Source organism: Dama dama, chromosome 10 (genome assembly GCF_033118175.1).
Source record: "Dama dama isolate Ldn47 chromosome 10, ASM3311817v1, whole genome shotgun sequence".
NCBI classification, from domain to species: Eukaryota; Metazoa; Chordata; class Mammalia; order Artiodactyla; family Cervidae; genus Dama; species Dama dama.
In genome coordinates this window covers 39,359,253-39,378,124 of record NC_083690.1, presented here as the reverse complement: position 1 = coordinate 39,378,124, position 18,872 = coordinate 39,359,253, and the positions used below count along the sequence as shown (strand labels likewise).

Sequence of the window (18,872 nt, the reverse complement as noted above, 5' to 3'; positions counted from 1 at the left end):
TTCTACACACCCACCGGAAGGGTTAACATGTCAGAAAAGTTAAAATGGACAATATGAAAAATACACAACCAGAGGGGACATAAATTATTAGTGCAACTGTTCTCAAAGAGTTTGGCAGACTCTAGACACCTTTCTGACCCAGCAGGGCCCTCACAGGTATGTAGAGAAAAGATTGCAAGTTGGAATTCAGAGATCTTCCCCACTAGTAATCACCAAAACTGGGAAATAACCCAAATTCCAACAATGAGCTGGGTAAACTGTGACAATGTCATAGGAGGGAACCCGTTCAGCGAGAGAAGCCACTACAGCAACCAGAACAGGATAAAGCTCACGACCTCACAGGGAAGAGAACACACTATATGCTTCCACAAACGTGAAGGGCACCGGTTTCAGCCACAGTAAGGGTCACCTTGGGACAGGACGCCTGGGTTTCTTTCTTAACCTGTTTCCGTTGGTGAAAAAACTAACTGAACTGTACATGTATGATCCCTGCTTATTTCTGTGTGTCCCTTAAGCCCCAATAAAAAATACCCTTTAAAAAATGGAGGGCAGAGGGCGGATCCGAACACAAGCGTGCAAAGTGCTACTTTCTGAGTAATTTCCATGAAACTCTGACATGCACAGAACTTGCAAAATCCAAAGCAAACAAATAAATAAAAAATGAGCCCCGAAAGGAAAAGGGGAAGTGAAAGAAAAATTTTTTTTCATACCCACTACCTCTGCTACCCTGGTGGTTCAGAGGTTAAAGCGTCTGCCTGCAATGCAGGAGACCCGGGTTCAATCCCTGGGTAGGGAAGATCCCCTGGAGAAGGAAATGGCAACCCACTCCAGTATTCTTGCCTGGAGAATCCCATGGACGGAGGAGCCTGGTGGACTACAGTCCATGGGATCACAAAGAGTCTGACACGACTGAGCGACTTCACTTTCACTTTCACCTCTGCTAAGCCCCTGGCTCTCTTGCCAGAGAGCTCAGGTCTGGCCCCTAGATCCCACACTTCCTGGCTGTGTGACCTTGGGGAGGTGACACAACCTCTCTGAACCTAACTCTCCTTCAAAGTAAAACGGGGAGTTCCCCTGTGGACTAATGACGCCAGGCTTCCACTGCCACGGCCTGGGTTCAATCCTGGGTCGGGAAACTGAGATCCCGCAAGTTGTGCAGTGTGGCTAATAATAATCATGCAAAGCTCTCCCCTTCTAAAAATGAAATTAAAAATAAGTAAAATGAAGGGCAGGCAGGAAAGGAAGGAATCTGTGACTGGGGCCATGCCTGTCTCCTCCATTTGGCGTCACTCCCCTTTCCCGGAGGACGGTGACCCCAGACAGACCAGCAAGGCTTGGGGGTCAGAGCGAGAGGGTAGGGGGGGACTTACCCTGCACGTTCTTGCCGCTGTGACTGGCCCACAGGACCCGTGGCCACGGCCGACGTCCCCAGGCTCCCATCCCTACGGTAACTGGCTGAGAACCGTATTTCTCCTCTAATCTAAGCAGAGGCTTACAAGCCAGGAGATCAACCTGCCCCGCCCCCTCTAGGTAGGGAGGGGTCTGGCTGGGCCTGAGGGCTGGCCCGAGGGAGGCAGGAGGGGCTTTATTCATCCAGCTCCCCGATCCAGCCTCCCTCCCCTCCAGCTGGAACGTGCCAGGACGCCCAGACGGTCAGATCCCCAAGGGCACCTTTTAGTCGCTCAAGACCTCCCAGCCCCTCCCCAGCAAGAGTAGGGCGATCTGGGTGGAACCCCAGCCCCTCCCCCAGCCCAGAACCCACCACAAGCCCAAAGTAGAGGCTCAAATCTAAATAAGGGAGTCCCGGGGCAGCCGAGTGGTCCAGGCCTCAGCCCGGCCAGTGATATGCAAATATATCCAGCCCAGCCTCGCCCCAGGGCTCCAGACGTTCCCAATTCGAAAGCAATTACAGAGGATTTCCCCATTGATTTCTCTTCCCCCCCAACCGAGGTCCCAGCCGAGAGGAAGTAGAGGCAGGGATGGAGGGAGGGCATTCTAGGAACCGTGGGGGCGTCTGTCCCAGCTGGGACGGCGGAGACAGAGAGGGACAGGGTCTCTTGGGCACCCAGGAGGACAGGGGGCTGGCTCCCACGGAGACCGAGCAGGACAAATTCTGTCCCAGGCTCTTCCCTGGCCGTCCAGGGGTCAGGACTCCTGCGCTTCCCCAGCAGGAGGCAGGGATTCGTATCAGGTTGGGGAACCGAGATCCCTCCCTCAAGCGACACAGCACAGCGCTCCCACCTCCAAAAAAAAAAGAAAAATCCCCTCCCTAATGCTGGAAGGTCACAAAAATAACAGTAACAAAGTTTAAAAAGAGAACATGTTGATCACTAGGGAGCCCTTGAGGGGCTTGGCTAGATTCTCAGGGCTGGTGTGGGGACCAAAACACAAATGCAACCAGAGTACAACTCTTCATCCTTGAAATGTACACTCAGTTCTTGGAAGAGGGGCGGCCAGTGTTCAATTCCCTGCAGCCAGTTAGGGCTCCTGCCTGAGAGACGGAGAAAGACAGCAAGGACCTGCAGACTCCGTCAGAAAGTTCCACAAAGGTCAACGAGTCCCACACTTGGATCCCAGTTCCATCAGCTTGTTAGCATTGCTCGCTTTTTTTTTTTTTTTTTTTATGATGTACATTTTCTAAAATATTTTATCTATGTGGCTGCTCCGTGTCTTAGTTACCAGAATCTCTGAACTTCATTGTGCCGTGCAAGATCTAGTCCCCAGACCAGGGATCGAACCCGGACCCCCTGCATTGGGAGCTCAGGGTGTTAAACAATGGATCACCAGGGAAGTCTGGAGCTCTTGTGCTTGACTATTATGTGGTTCTAAAAGATTTTAAGTACTTGTAAAAGGGAAGACTGAAAGTTCACATACAAAGAACAAGAATCAAAATAACATCACACCCTCAAAGAGCTGCACTGGAATTTAGGAGGTGGCATTGTAATTCCTTCAAATAATTTCCAAACTGCCAGTCAAGTGTGAAAGTAGAGTAAAGACATTTTCAGGTACATGAGGCCTCAATAAAATGGGCCTTCCGTGTACCCTTTCATAGAATGCTACTGCAAGATATGCTCCAGCAAAACAAGGAAGTAAAGCAGAAAAAAAACGGAGGAATGAAAATCAGGAAACAGGAGATGCAACACGGCACAAAGGGACAGTGAGTTTGAACAGACCTAAGCACCAGGCAAACCAGACTAGAGCAGGAAAACAAAGTGCAGAACGGAAATCCCAGGAAAAGAAAGAGGCGGTTCATCCAACAGATCTAACCAAATGAAAAGTACGCCAAGAAACGAGGAGACAGAGATTCCAAGAAAGCTCTGCAAATGAGGGGTGGGGGTGGGGATGCAATTAATAACTCAAGGAAATAAGAAATGAATTTTATCATACCACTTGACTCAAATATCAACAATATTTACAAACCCAAAGCCGTAATAATAAAACTGGTTTAAACAAAATTGTATTTCACAAATATTGGGAGGAGAAAGGAAGTGGAGATGGAGGCAGGGGAGATGGTGAGGCAACAAAACAATAAACATTTACTAAGTGCTTATTATTTCCCAGATACTGTTCTAATGCTTTACACGTATTAACGATTCATGATGTAGATACTATTATTATCCTCATTTTACAGATGAGAAAACCAAGGTAGGAGAGGCAAAGAAACTTGCCTTTGGTCTCATGCTAATATTAATAAATGGGAGTCAGAAAAGAAATTTGGACAGTCTATGCAAAATCCTCATCTTCCATAGGAGTCAGTAAAGAATCTCAAACTCTAAAAAATAACCAGCAGTAGGTTATTACACAGAAATATGGATGAAAAGGCCAAAAGAAATAGCCAAGAGAATTAAAAGGGGGCACCAGGAATGGGGAGGCAGAAGGCAAGAGATCGCTGGTTTTCTTTATAATCCTAACAACACTATATGACATTTTCTTTTTTTTAATATTTATTTATTTGGCTGCACTAGGTCTTGAATGCAGCACCCAGGATCTCTGATCTTCTCTGGGGCATGAGGAATCTTTCTAGTTGCGGCACACATGATCTTAGTTCCCTGACCACGGATCAAACCCGGGCCCCCTGCGTTGGGAGCACAAAGTCTTAACCACTGGCCCACCACGGAAGTGCCCCCATCTGACTTTTCAAATGATACCTAACCTTTACTCCAAAGTTTATACCAAGCATAACGCAGAAGTATACTCTTTTACTGGGTGAATTTCATAGGGTGCAAAGTATTCCTCAATACAAATACAGAAAAAAAAAAATTTAAGATGCATGCACAATTAGATACTACTACTGAGTCACCAGAATGAATAGAATTTAAAGCTACTGACAATCTCACCGGCTGGCAAGACAGGGAATGGATCGTACAACAGTGCAACCATTGGAAAGCTCACCGATACAAAAGCTGAAGTCACACACACTCTGTGACTCACCAATTCCAGTTCTAGACAATACACACACACACACACACATATATATATCCAAAGAAATGTGCACCTATATGAGCCAAAAGGCCATGCTCATACCAGCACTATTCATAGTAAATACTGCAAACAACCTAAACGTCCATCAGCAGAGGTGTGAGTGAATACTATACAACAACCAGAAATCAATGACTGCTTCACGCCACAGATACGGGCGAATCTGACACACCCAGCATGAGTGAAAACAGCCAGAGATCAAAGATGACAGGTTGCACAATTCCATTTACAGAAAGTTCAGACACAGGCAAAAAAAACTAAGGTACAGAAATGAGTCTGGGGGTGGGAGTGGAGAGTGACTGGAAGAGCGCAGAGGAGAGCCTCTGGATGTAGGAAATGTCTTGACCTTGAGCTGGCTGGTGGTGAGGTGGGTGTGTTCTACACACCCATTTGTAGGATTTGTGAAAGGACAAGTACTGACTATTGGAGACTGAAGCGTTTTACAGAATGTTCACTACACCCAAAAAGAAGAAGAATAAAAATGATGTGTTCCAGTTGGGACCCTGGAGTCTAAGGAGCCTGTGGAGCATCCAGAGGGGCCAACAACACCCTAGAGGCCCTCGGGGAGGACCAGACTAGAGTTGGGGATTCACTGGTGAATGACATATTCTAATTACAGCAATCACTTTTACTGCCACTTCTAGAAGCAGAGGGCTATTTGTGTGCTAGGCACTTCAGAGCCACTAAATGAACCCATTTCATAGATAAGAAAACCGAGGCTTAGAGTCATCACCCAGCAAGGGGAGGAGGAAAACACCGAAACTCCAGCAATCCAACCTCGGTCCCTAGGCCCTCCAGCCTTCAGCAGTTATCTGGAGATTGCAGAGCCCCAGCTGGTGTATGAAGACCCAGACCATACACAACTATTCATGACAGTGTGCAAAGCAGGTTTTTCACTCTGGGCTGAGGGTCCAGCTCTTCGTTACCTGGGATGCAGATGGTGAATGCATTCGTAGCCTGCAGCGGTAGTAAGCTTTTATGATCCCCACTAAATGGCCTTGACTTCCTCTAAAGTCAAATGCCAGGCCTCTGCGGGCAGCTGGTGCAGCAAGGACTCTAGCCCTGGGGGGCCAAGGCTGACCACTGGTCAGGGCCCCACCCCACCCCCAAGCCCTTGGGCAGGCCTAAGGCCTATACCCTCCAAAGTTGGGCTGGGAAGCAGACAGGGTAGGTTCATGACAGGACCCCATGTGACCAAAGACAAGTGTTAAGGGACCTGGTGGCAGGTCAGTAAGATCAGACTGCAGACCGGTCCACACCAGGAGCCAAGAGCAACCAACCTGGCCACGTTCAAATCAAGAATGCTCCATCACTGCTATCTCCTCAAATCCGCTCCTCCCCATTCCTGCAAAAGCAGCACTGACCAAAAACCCCTGTCTGTTGTCCTTCTTATCAGCCCCTCCACATCTATCTCCGAGGCCCCACCTTCCCAAGGCATCACACCACAGCCCTCCCCTCCAACCCCCCTCCTGGGTCTCCATCATCGTCCTGATAGCCTCCTCATCACTGACAAGTCCCCGGCTTCTCTCCGGTCTACCAGTCTCCAGCAATCCAGACTAACTTTGTTAAACGACTCCCTGGCAATAATTTCAAAGGAAAGTCTGAACTAGTACAGCGAACAAACAATCCAACTGCCCTATGACCTCCCTGAGGTTCAGCAACTATGAACCACTTTCTCACCCGACGTGTTATCTGAAGTCATCTGACTTACCGTCGTCTCCCACATCTCAACGTTTAAGATGGTTTTTTTTTTCTCTTCCTGAGCCTACGCTGCAGCCCTCACACCCCCTGCCCCTGAATGTTTCTCCTCCGAAGAGCAAGGCCGCTCTCTTACATAATCACAGTACGACTTCGTGAAACGTGATCCTGACTGGGTGCTATGGGCTAATCTACAGTCCATATTCCAATTTCGTCAATTGCCCCAGTGATGTCCTTTAGAGCAATGTCTTCCCTGATCCAAGATCCCATCGAGGGCCACACACGGCCTCCTGCTGTCGGTTTTTCGTCTCCTCTAACCAGGAACAGTCCGCAGCCTTCATCTTGCCTTCCACGACGTGTTTTGTTTAAGAGTCCAGACTGGTGCCATAAAATGTCCCTCAACTTGAGTCACTCCCTCCATTTAAAACCCTCCACTGCCTTCTCACTCCTCACAGTTTGAAATTCCAAGACCTCATTACTGGCCTTCAGGGACCTGCAGGGTCCCATCGCCTCCTCTTTCCCTCCTCCCATTCCGCACCCCCACCAAGCTCCAGCTATTCTCAGAGCTCCAGCCAGTCACCACTCTGGCCAAAAAGAGACCCTCGGCATTTTCCTTCTTTCACAGCCTCTATCTCTCATTAAAATGACTTCCTTGGCTGACTTATGTTTACTGCCTGGCCCCGCACATTAAGACGGGAGATCCAATGACAGCAAAGACTTCTGTGTCTGGTCACCACGGCCGGAGCGGTGCCTGGCACGCAGGAGGCCCTTGGAAATCCCTCTGCAGAGCAAATGAACAAGTGTGGAAAGAAGAAAGTGTGGGGTTGAGAGCTAAAGAACCAGGGGGCTCAGAGAGGAGGGGAGGGCTGCAGAGGCCCTTCCGGATTCTAGAACCTCCCTCAGGCCTCCCTCGGGCCTCTGCCCAGAGGAGGATGCACCCAGCAAATCTCCCTTATCTTGGGGATCACATCACTCCACCAGCCAGTCCCACTGATTAAGCTTTTTAAATTAATCCCAGTAGGCCGACAGGCTGGATTCCAGAGATAGAGCTGATCAGACCCTGGAGAAGGCCCACAGCCAGCTATTGTCCACCGATCAGTCCAAAGTGCAGGGCCTGATCCTGGGTTACTACCTTCACATTCACATAGCCTCCAGGGGCCAGGCCCAGGTGTGGGGGCAGGGAAAATAAACATCTAAACACAAAATCCTGCTAACAGCTCTTTAATTGCAATGGTGAGGAGGACTGAATCCAGGCCTCCCAAACCCAGAGCTGAGGGGCTGGCCGACCAGGTGTTTGTCACTTACTTGTCCATTTCACCAACTGCTGTGAACATTTCAGGGCTCACACACCTCACAGTACTCAAGGATACTGGGAAGAGAATCGGGACTCTCTATCCCAAGCCCCATCTATTCCTGATTTCACCTCCTCTTGAGCAGAACAAGGAGTCACCCCTCTCCACCCAGACTTCATCTCCTCCCTGATGACCCTCCCTCGCCACAACCCCCCTGTCACTACCTGCCTGAATGGGGTCCCAGCCACCCCCACCACCCCCCAGCCAGGGGGCCCTTCCAGCTCTGAGCTCTCCCCACTCGGCCAGCTCCCTCTTGCCTTGGAAAGCTGGATGCACCCGGAGTTCCCACCCACAAGGAGTCCAGAGGTAATTCGGCCTCTCCGGCTGTGTGACCCCGGGCAAATAGCTCAGCCTCTCCAGGCTTCCCAGCACAAAAATAAACAAATAAAGATGAGGCAGATAACGCTGGCGAGACTTGGAGAGCTGACAGCCAAGAAGGTGATGCCCGTTGAAAGAGAAAATTTAGCACCTGCACCCCGCAAGAAGGGCGGGGACGGTTCCCGGTGGAGGAATTTGTAATGCGGCCCCACCCCAAACAGTGAATGGGGAGCCGCTCCCCACCGCCTGGCTAATGGGATTAGCCCCGGGTTTGCTCTGGGCGTTGGCTTGGGGTCCCTAGGTCTCAGCATGGCCACCGTGCTGAGACGGTGCGGGGAGCGAGAGCCAGCGCCAGCCAGCCAGCCACCCTTCCCTCCGCGGCCGCAGCGGCCTGAGCGGCGGCCTCCGCACCCTGCCCGGGCCGCGCTTCCCGCGCCGGACTGTTTCCTCCATGACCTCAGCCGCCGAGCACGCAGAACTCAGGCCGCTCCTAACGTACAAGGCGCCGGCACAAGCCTCTGCAGCCACCTCCCGCTGGACTTCCCCGTCCTGCCTGCCCCTTCACCAAGCCACTTCGCCCCGTGCCTCAGTCTCCCCATCTACCTAATGGGCACCCAATGGGTCTGTCTGGCTGCTACTGCGGTTGGGCTCAGCGCGCTAGCCTGGTGCGCGCACGCAGGGGCCCCCTGGAGCCGCGGCTATTTTCCCTCGGCTTCTGGTTAAAAGACTTGGCGGCTGCCAGGCCCGGCCCAGACTGGAGACCAGAGGCTTGCGGCGCCCTTTCCCAAGCCTCTCGGAAGGCGAGGGAAGGCCCCGCCCGTCAGAAAGACCCCGTGGTCTGATTCCAGCACCCTGCCACCTCCCCTGGCCGGGCCAAGCGACCCCCGGAGCGCAGACACAAAAATGACCGCGGCCTCTGGGGGCGCGCGCAAAGGGGGGCAGCCCTGGCCCTTCCTCTGGCTAGGGTCTCCGGCACCCCTCCCTGGCCCGCAGTGCACCACTTGGGAGAAAACCCTGGCCCTCATTGTGGCAGCTCTTGGGGGACACGCGCGCCCCAAGGCCACGACCCCGTTCCTTGCCCCCCCCACACACACACACGTCCCCCGCCCCCCGCAGGCAGGAATCTTCGCGCGCGCGCCCCTCCCCCGCCTGGTGCCTCACAAAGGCCCTTTGTCCCGCCGAGCCCTGGAACTCAGGTTCCTGAAAAGTTTCAAGAGAAAAATCAAAGAAAGAGGCAAAAAAAAAAAAAAGAGCGCTGCGGAGCGGGCAGGGTCGGTGGGGCAGGGCCACGGCGGCCCAGGTGTCCCTTCCAAGACCCCAAGGCCAAGGGAGCGTCCTGGGGTCCCGGAGAACTCACAAGAGTCCTAGACTACACTTGGTGGTAGGAGAGGTGGGGTTTTTTTTTTATTTAAAAGCCGAAGCGTGGGACGCCAGGCACAGAGGCTGAAGGCAGCGGGGGAGCAGGGTCTGGGTTTCCTGCAGCGGCCGAAGGCAGGTCTGGGGGTCCCGGCGTTTGAGGTCCCCCTGCCAGACCGCAGCGGCTGAGGCAGGCTTGCCCCTCTCCCGCGCGGTCCCCACCGAGCCTGGGCAGCCCCGCTGGGGAAACGGCAGGATCCAGCGGGCCTTCTCCGCCCGCGCTTCCATATCAGACCCAGGGTGTTCCCGCCGCGGATCGTGCCGGGCCGATCGGCTCCCGCGCCGCTTCTGTCCCGAGCTTCGGGATGGCGGCCGCCCAGTGTCTGCATCCCTGCGGCGGGGCCGCCGGCCTTGCTGCTGGAGAATAAGGGGTCTCCAGGGCCCGCCTTCTGCCCTCTTCCCGGGGTACGGCTCCTGCCACCGTTCCCCGGGGACGCGGGGTCTTCTCAAGGGCAGCCGGCCCGCCCGCTGAAGGCCGAGTCCGCAGTGTTGGGGGTCTCTGTTCTCTTGCCCATCCACACCCCACACACACCAAGCGCCCGGACTAGCTGGAGACCCCACAGGAGAGACCAGAAGCTAAGGCCCGACCCCGGACGTACGGCGCCTGAAAGGACATTTGCCAAGAAAAGCATTGCAGCTCTGGTGCAGACGTCTCCAAAGGGTGTGGAGCGGGGTTTGTTCTTTTCTCGCCCAGATTTTGAAAACTCCAGTCCAGGCTCCAACTGCAGGAGCCCCGGGTTTGGAATCGCCCCTGGGGGCTCCGATTTCGGCCAATTCGACTGCCTCGGGAGAGCCGGACGCGCTGGGGAAGGCTACAGAGTCCAGCGCCCCTGTGCGTCAGGGCCTCCAGACTGACCTCTGCCCGGGTCGAAGAGACCCCCTGGGCCTGCCCATACCCCGTGGGCAACCTGTGTACCGGTCGGGGGAGAAGGAGGGGCCGAATCCCCAGTGCGAGCGCGGGGATGGGGGAACAGACCTGGTAGCTTCCCCGGGGCCGGCCTCCCCCGCAGGATCCCGAGGGGACAAGAGGGGGCGGGCACTCATAGGGCACTTACCCGGGTGCGGGTGCAGGTTGAGGCCGGCCATGTACTTTCCGGGCGGCAGCGGGCCGGGCAGGCCTGAAGCGGGCAGGCGTCCGGCCGTGGCCGCGCCCACGCGGTGGCTGTCCATGGCCAGGCCGGACAGCAGCGGCGGCGGGGGGCCGTGCACGGACCGCGGGGGCCCGAAGTCTCGGCCATCCATCCTCCGCGGGAGTGCCGCGGCCAGCCCCCCACCCGGCCCGCGGGCCTCGTTCAGTGGGACCTAAAAGTTCGGCGTCGGCGTAGTCCCAGAGTCCTCGGGCGGCGGGGGCTCCGCGGCGTGCATGGCGGCGGCGGCGGCCAGCGGGGCTTGCGCTCGGCTGCGGGCCGGCGGCCCGAGGCGCACGGCCGGCCGGCGATGGGGCCCCTCCGGGCGGCCAGGCGGAGCGGCGCGAGGCGGCGCACAAGGCGTCTTGGCGGGGAGAGGAGACGGGCCACGGAAGAAAAGAAGCGGGGGAGAAAAGAAAAAGGAGGGGGAAAAAAAAAAAGAAGTTCAGAAAGTCGTCTTGCCGTTCGGGACTGGGGGCTACCGAAGAGGCCAGAAATGAAACCGGGAGGAGCCCCTTTTCCATAAAAAGTTCAATTCCATGCTCCTTCCTCCCGCGGCTTCAGGCTCCTGCGCACCCGGCTCAAAAAGTGCCCAGCCCGGACTCTGCTTCGGCCGCTCACGGGTGCTCCCGAAACTGGGGAAGGCCCTTCGGCCGCGCCCGGAGCGCCTCAGTACAAACCTCCGAAGTGTGTTGGATTCCTGGGCGTCACATGCTCCAGGGTTTCACACCGTGAAACCTTCCCGTGAGCGGTGCGAAATGTCTCCCTAAACACTATGTCACTATCTGATCCGAAAAGTTTAATATTTAACCTTTGGGGACCCTTGTCTTCCTTTTCTGAGTTTGGCTTCCCTGAGCTCGCCCCAAGCCGCGGGATTAGTTTTTTTCACGACAGAGGGTACTAAGTGGGTTTCTTATTTTTAAAAGAGATTCATCGCCCCCTCTCGCCACCCCCCTCGGGCCACTGAGTCGTACAGTCTAAGTCCGAGGACCGGAGACGTGGCATTCTCGCCTGAGGACTGGAAAGAATCCTTCAAAACAAGCTTTGGTTTCATTTTCCAACGCCCTGGCCTGGGAATCTTGCGGCCCTAGGACGTGGCCTAGCGCAGGGGATTTGGGGGGCATCAGAGAGGAAGGGAGGCATTCAGGGGTCTCGCTCCTACCCTAGCTTGCCCCCGACCCCAAAAATAACCTACAAAGAAAACCTTGGCGGCGCGGGCCGATGGAGGGGCGCCTCCCCCAGCGTTGGGCAAATCCCCGCGTAGTTCCAGTTTAAAGCTGTTTGTTTAAAAGATTTGCCGATTCCCGTGGGGGCGGGAGGGGGTCTAGGAGCCAACCCTGCCCTCGCCCTCCGTCTGCTCGCGGCAGCTCGGATTCCTGATTCCAAGAGGCTGGGACACTCCTCGAGACGCCGATCTCGCCAAAGCCACCGGGCTCACGGCTGCCCGCCCTGCGCCCCGCGACCGGCTGGCTCCCAGGCCCCGGACCTGCAGACCCTCTCAGCCACAAACCCTCCGGGGTCCTCCAGACTCCCTCCCCAAGTTTGCTAAGGGTGCTTATTTTAACCCGGTTTTGGTTACAAACACCCGCTCCCTCCCTCGCTGCCTCCCATCAGGCTCTGGTTACCAGATCCGCGTTTACTTTGGAAAAAATCTAAGATCGCCACATCCGAAGATACATGTCTTAAGGAGGCGATGAGCTTTCCGTGATTTTTTTTTTTTTTTAATGTTCTTTGTGTAGCTTTCCTTTAAAAGCCAGCGCTTCGGGGCATACCCCAGCGCCCCACTTTGGGGAAGTCGGGGTGAAGCCCCCCGCAACACCCTTGCTCTGGCAGAGAAGCTGGTTCGGCCATCTGCGGGCTCTGCTGCGTTCTCCCTACTTTTCTCCCCCTCTTAAATGCAGTTAAAATGGCTGAATTCCGGCTTTTAATTAAAAACAGCCTATAATCGAAAACGTCTAGGCGTCCCTGGCTCCCCCGCCGCCTGCCGGGAACCGAGAAGGGAACCGACGCCCCTCGGCCGGGCTGGGGGCTCAGGTGGGTGCCCAGGGTTCAGGGACTCGCCCCCACCCCTCCCGGGGCGCCCCACCATGCCGGCCCTGGTCCCCCCGATTCTGTTCTCCGGAGCTGGAGAGCTGCGGGAATCCCCGGCGCACCCCGAGGGAGAGGTGGGGTGGGGGCCATCTGGAGAAGTTTGGAGACCATCGTGCCCGGCCAGGGGCAGGCGGGCGGCCCGGCGGCGTACCTGGCGCGGCGGGGCTCCCAGATCCGGGCTCCGGCGACGCTGACTCTGGTGGCGGCCCCGGCTCCCGGCGCGGCTAGGCGCCCGTGCTGCCCGCCATCCCGCGGCCGCAGCTCCCCTTCGCCACCCGCAGCCGCCTCACACTTTTTGCCCGCCTTTCCTTTTTTTGGTAGAAAACCGCTCCCCGGGCCGAGCGCTCGGCGCGCCAACTCCTCCGCCCTCCCGCGGCCGGGCTCCCGCAGCCCCCGGAAAAGCCAGCTTTCCTCCCGCCGAGCTCCCCGCTTTTTAATAAAATCCAGGTAGCGCTGGTTTAAAGAATCCCAAATCTCCATATACAGCCCGGGATTGGAAAAGGTACATTACACAACCCCCCTTTCAAGTTCCTCTCGCTGGATCTAAAAAAAAAAAAAAAAAAAAAAAAAAAACAGCGGGGGGGGGGGAGGGGACGACTGGGGGAGGGGAACACTCTCGGGCGAAGAAACACGCATTGTTCCCGGGTGCCCGCCTCCCCGCAGGCCGGCCCCCGACCGCCACCCATTGGCCGCGCGCGCCGCCCATCACGCGCATGTAAACACCTTGGCCCTCGGCCATTCCTATAAAACCAATTACGGACCAAGGGGCTCCAGCAGTTTCCAGGCTCCCCTCGGCGGGGCTGAATGATCAAAACTGGTGGTGAGAATTTTTCCGGGCCGTTTCTAGGCAGCCCTCCCCCTCCACCAGCTCGGACCCCCCCCCTCTCCTTTCCTCCTCCTCCCTTTTCCTCCCCCCTCCCCCAGCGTCTGGGCTGAGTGATCAGAATAGAGGAAGATGGTTGTCGCCACAATCCTGGGCTTTGCAAGGCGCAGTTTAATGGGCCGACTGTCAGCTTCCTGCTCGCGGGAGGAGGTGACAAGCCGAGCGAGCCGGCAAGGGCCGGGGTCCGGCGGGCTGCGCCCCGCGCCCGGGGCCCCGCGACTCCCCACCTCCCCCGAGGCGCGCCTTCTAGAACTCGCGGTGGAAGACGCCAAAACGGACAAGGGCGGCTTTTTCCCTCCTCCCCCCACCTCGCTTTAAAACAAAGCAGCGATTCATTCCCTCTCCCCGAACAGCGCGGTTGGGTGGGATGGGCAGGCGAGAAGGCCGTTTTCCTAGCCCTGGTCTGCGGGTTCCTCCCTGAAACGCGGTGTCAGATGGTTACTGATTAATATTTTGGAGAGGCCGCGGCGGCGGGCAGCGGGTGAGTTTCTAATCTTCTAAAAGGGGTTCCTATAGAAACGCGGGCCAGGGCGCGCCCCCCGCTCGCCCCGGCCGGGGCTGCGGCGCTTTCCCTCGCGCCCCTCCCCAAAGAGTCTCTTTGCGTGGGCGCTCCCCTCCCTTTCTCTCTCCCCCCGACCAAAAAAAAAAAAAAATCAGAGCAGAAAAAAGGATTAGATCGGCTGAGCGCGAACTGACTCCCTCTCGATTCTGACATTTCAGCCTATTAGCATTTCTCCACGGGGCCTTCTGAAACCTATTAAAGTGTAATATTAAAAAACCTCTTGGCTGGGGGCCTCTCTCGCCTTCCATCCGCCGCGCCCCCTCCAGGGAGGGCGAGACCGGGAAAAAAAAAAATCTGTTGAGCTCAGAGGAAGCAGCAGCCAAGCCCAAAAAGTGCTTGGCTGGCCGCAGCGGCCGGAGGGGGAGGGGAGCCCCAATCCCCCAGACTTTGTACTTTTATTTTGCGCTTTCAGCAAAATCTTTTCTGGGTTGAGTAGCCGGGAGCTGCCCGCGGCAACCTACTTGGCTGCAGGCGCGAGGAGTGCGGACGCGGTCGTAGGGGCCGTCCTGGGCGCCCGCACCCTGCGCGGCCCCGCAGGAACCCGTGCCCGGCTAGGCATTACGTACCCTCGAAAGGAAGCTTGGAGGGGCAGAAATCCTTTCCGATCCTGCCTCAGAGACCGACCGCGGTGATTAGATTTTAATTAAAACAAGAGAAGCCCGCTCTTTCGCCCCTCGCTGCGGACTCAGCGTTTTTGCATCGTTCGTTCTTTTTTTTTTTCAATCCATTTTTAAGGCAACTTTTCTGGAGGAGGGGGATAATGAGCTAGTTCGCGCCCATTCGTTCTATTTTCTTTACTCCACTTTTAGAAAAAGAAGGGGGTAGGCTTGGAGAGCGAACTGGGGGTGTCTTAATTTAATTCCAGTATAAATTTTAGGAAAAAAAAGTTCAGCCTCTTGAGGGCAGTTTCAAGTTGCCCTTCCTGGAGCCTCCTGCGCTGGTTTCTAGGCTGCCCTCTTTTGGAAGCTGGAGCTCTGCTGGGGTGGGGGGCGGGGGAAGGAGGGGAGAGAAGGAAAGAAAGCCTCGAAAATAGCCGGAGCCGAGGGGAAGGAGTGGCGGAGCAGGGCACGCAGGTCTCAGGGGCGGCCGGAGGCTCCCGGTGCAGCCCCGGGACGGCCGGGAGCACAGGCCGAGAGGAGAGGGGGGTTAGAGAAAGGAGGTATTGTGCTGTGTGCCTTGGGGGAGGGGGGTGATGCAGAAGTAAAGTAAATGCAGCTGAACTGCGCGAGGCTGCTGGAAGCCAAAGCCGGGGAAGGGGCCCTGCGTGGGGGCGCAGCCCGGGTGGGCGCCGAGTGTCTCCAGTCTTATCCAGAGGCCTTTGTGGGTTCCTAGTAAACCCTCCCACTCCTGAAACCCCCATCGCTCAGTATTCAGACCCCAAACACTGATCCCCCATCCCAGTACCCCCGCCCGGGATCTGGAATGTTTTTCTTTGTTTTAATATAGCTCAAGAAAAAAAAAAAAAAAAATGTCCAGAGAGTAGGGGTGGGGAATACAAAGGGCTTACGGGGGTGGAAAAAAACAAAAGCCTATTTTTATAAATGTTTAATGTTTTCACCCCTGGATGCTCCAAGACGCCGTAATTGTGCCGGCGCGGTATATGTGCCATAAATCATTTAGTTGCTAATAAAAATTGTGCGTTTGCCCTGGATTTGCCAATGGCGTCTGCATTTTCCAAGTGTGCGCCTGGTCGGCGTGGCGAACCAAGCCTGCATTTCATTAGGGCCGAGGTTCGGGGGGCAAGCGTAGGCCCCCTCCCTCCCCATACCCCGGACCTTTGTGGGCTGCAGCCCCCCTAGTGCGGCCGTCCCCGCGCATACCGGCAGCCCGCTGAGCCCCTGGCCAGCGCTGCCCGGGTGCAGGGCCTGGGAACCCAGAGGTGGCGGCGGCTCCTCCTGGCTCGCCGGACAGACCGTGCCGGGCAGTGCCGGGTCTCCGAGCTACAGCGTGGTGGGGGTGCGGGCCGGCCGGGCCGACCTGCGTGCGCCCCGATCTTTGCCCCTCTCCGCCGGCGCCCAGCCGCCCGCAGTCGCCGAGTAAACAGGCGGCCGGGAGCCATCTTAAGGGCGGGGGACGGATCCCAAATGGAGAGGTGGGCGCAGTCCAGGCTGCTTTCAAGACCCCCCACCATTCGTAGGGGGCCTCGGGGGCACCCCCGGCCGGCCCTCGCGGTCTGGGAAAATACGCTCCCCGCTCTGGTGACCACACTCAACATAAACCCGGGCCTGGGCGCCCCGCGTGGATCGGGTCGCAGCGCGCGGACTCCGCAGTGCTCCCGGGTCCAGCCGCCATCTTCCACCCCTCCCCCCGCATACTTGTGTTTACTCGGCAGGATCCGTGGCCAAAAAAAGAGTGTGTTGACGCAGTGTGTGTGTGTATGTGTGTTGTACTGGCTGGGCGGAAAATCGGCTGAAGCGGGGAACCTCCTCGCAAACCCAAACCTCAGTCCCCGGAGAACCCGCCCAGGCCCTGGGCGCTGTTGTCCGCGGTCATCCCCGGGGGCTCCAGAGCCGAGGCCTTTTGTAAGTTCCCTGATCTCCAGTTCCGTGGACGCAGCCCGACTGACAAAATTCTTTCGCTTTGTTTTAAAAACCAAAGGACAGGCCAACCTTGGACTCAGCGCTCCCTGGCCGTGCCTTTGTCGAGGCGCGGGCTCAGCGTCCCGCGCTTTTGGGCAATCCTGCCCAGTTCAGGGTCAAACCCTGCGCTCCCCGGCATCCTCGTGTGGCTGGCCGCAGGGACGACATTCTCCCCCGACCCCTCTCCCCACCCTACCCCCGAGAAGAAACCATCGTTTCCTAGGCGAGGACACCCAAGCCATCTCCACCACTTGCCCCAAGCCGCCTTGTGCAGCGGGGACCGAAACCCCCGCGCTCCACCAGCCTCTCCGTGAAGGGGGCCCCGGGAATTCGCCGGCCTCCGCTGCCCGCTTGGGAAGCCGTGACGCGATCTTTTAAGCGCCCGTTTTCAGGTTCCAGGTCCGACAACCAGGGAGCTCCTGGCCCGGGTGCTGCTAAAACCCGGAGAGGGCCCGCCCGGGAAAGCCAGGCTCGCCATCCCCTTGCAGGGACTGGCCCAGTCACGACTCGGCGCCGAGCCGAGGTTCGACCAGCCCCGCCGAGATCAGTCCCGACTCGCCAGGAAGCCCAAGGGCGCGGCGCCGGAGTCCGGGAAGCCGCAGGAGCCGGGCCGCACCGCACACAGAGCCGGGACCCCGGAGCGTCTGGCGGGCCGGGTCCCGCGGATCCCTGCGGCGCTCGGCTCCGCCTCCAGCCCTAGCCTCTTCCCCAGGCCAGGCCGGGTCGGGTCTTCCACTCGACTGTTCGGCTCTAAGGGGACGGAGACAGTCTCCGGCGCTGGGGGCCGGCTGGGGCCATAAATCTGGGCGCAGGGGAGGGCCTCCTTCCTACTGCCTGGGCCAGTATTCCCGGTGAGGCCGGCATCTGGACTGCCCTGGACACCCTGTCCTCCAGGTCAGGGCGCGGGGTCCCCGAGACTAAGCAGGGAGTCAAGTCAGAAACTTCCCTGTTGGCCAGAGAGAGGGAATGAACAGCCTTGTCCACTGGGCACCACCAGCTTCCATCCCTGCGGCCGCAGGACCCTGAGGGGGCCTGGGCATCCCCTGACGGCTCCCTGGGTTGGGGCGCCCAGCCACGCGCTTACTACTCAGAAGGTGAGGTGAGGCTCTGGTGGGCACGTGCCGCCACTTGCCTGAACCCAGTTCAGGCTCTGCGCGTGCCATCCAGGGGCGACGGCTAGGTCAGAGTGACTTCTCAGAACTCAGCCTCCCAGCACGGACTCTGCGGCCATTCTGGGCCACCCTTCGGCCCTTGGAGCGCGCCGTGGGTGCACCATGTGGGGAGGGGGCCTTTTGTGTGCATCGAGGAGCAAACGGGGTCTCCAGGTGCCTCGCCTGTAGGCGAGGGGCTCCTCTGGTCTCCACCCCTGCCAGCCCCATCTCCTCCTTGCCAGGACCTGGGCTTTTCCCCTGTCTGGACCCAGTTCAGCCCTCTTTGTCGGCCACCCTCTTTGTCGCAAACAGGCGAACCAGCGGGAAAGCAGGTCCAGCGCTGGAGGCAGCCTGGTAGGGGCGGCAGTCTTTCCACCCCAGGCAGGAGCGGGGCGGGTAGAGGGGGACTGATCCAGATGGGGTGGATTTGCAATAATAACGCTTAATGTCACCAGCTTTGTCTGTCTCTTTGCCAGAGGGGCGGGGAACAGGCCTTCACTCCAATGCCCTGCATCCGCCGACAAGCAGGCAGTGCGCGCTCTTCATCAGGACAGCCACCTCCGGACAGCCTCCTGGACTTTGGTGGGGACAGCCGCCAAAGGGGGAGGCATTCACACACACACACTCACACACACACTCATACACACACACTCACACACTCACCGTGCCTCCTGGGATCCACCCTGAGCCAGTGACACGACAGCAGACTGGCACGTGGAAGATGCCTGAGGCGGAGGGTTTGGAAACCTCGCTGTGAAATACTCACCCGGGGAGCTTCAGCTCCTTCCTAGAATTTCTAAAAGCACAGGTGAAGGGACCGAGGCCTCCGGGCAGAGCCCAGAAGAATTTGAGCGCTCCCCTCGGCGGCGGGAACGCAGCCTGGGAGTGGAGAGGCGGCCGAGCCGCATTCCGGCCGCGCCTCCCCCGGCCCCAGCCCCAGCCCCAGCCCCGCGGCGCCCCAGGAAGCACCTCCGAAAACAAAGCGCTGCGGTTTCAGCCCAAGGTTAAAGTCCACCGCGAGTGTGTCCCCCCCCCCCCCCCCCCCAGAATCTAAGAGCGATAGTGTTTCTCCAAATAAACCGCCAATAAATCAGCCCGGGGCCGCCTGCTAAGGAGCTCTGCTGACCTTGGGGACTGGATCTCCTGCTAGACCCGTCGGGGGACAGGCACGGGGAGGGGCCCCGCGTGCCAGCCGAGCCCCCCTCCCACTCCGCAG

General features: G+C 57.6%; 1 protein-coding gene across 5 annotated transcripts in view; it reads right to left on the bottom strand.

Annotated features, from left to right (window-relative positions):
- TNRC18 (trinucleotide repeat containing 18) overlaps nt 1-18,534 on the bottom strand; it is an 88,383-nt gene extending 69,849 nt beyond the window's left edge. For 2 of the 5 annotated variants that reach the window (XM_061153684.1, XM_061153686.1), the window contains exon 1: nt 10,319-10,523. In XM_061153684.1, the coding sequence (XP_061009667.1) occupies nt 10,319-10,505 (187 nt within the window). In that variant the 5' untranslated portion in view covers nt 10,506-10,523. Of the gene's footprint in view, nt 1-10,318; nt 10,525-18,422 lie in introns of those variants that run through there. The other 3 variants (XM_061153689.1, XM_061153685.1, XM_061153688.1) reach the window with 3 other exon arrangements.
- Between the last annotated feature and the right edge of the window lie 338 nt (nt 18,535-18,872).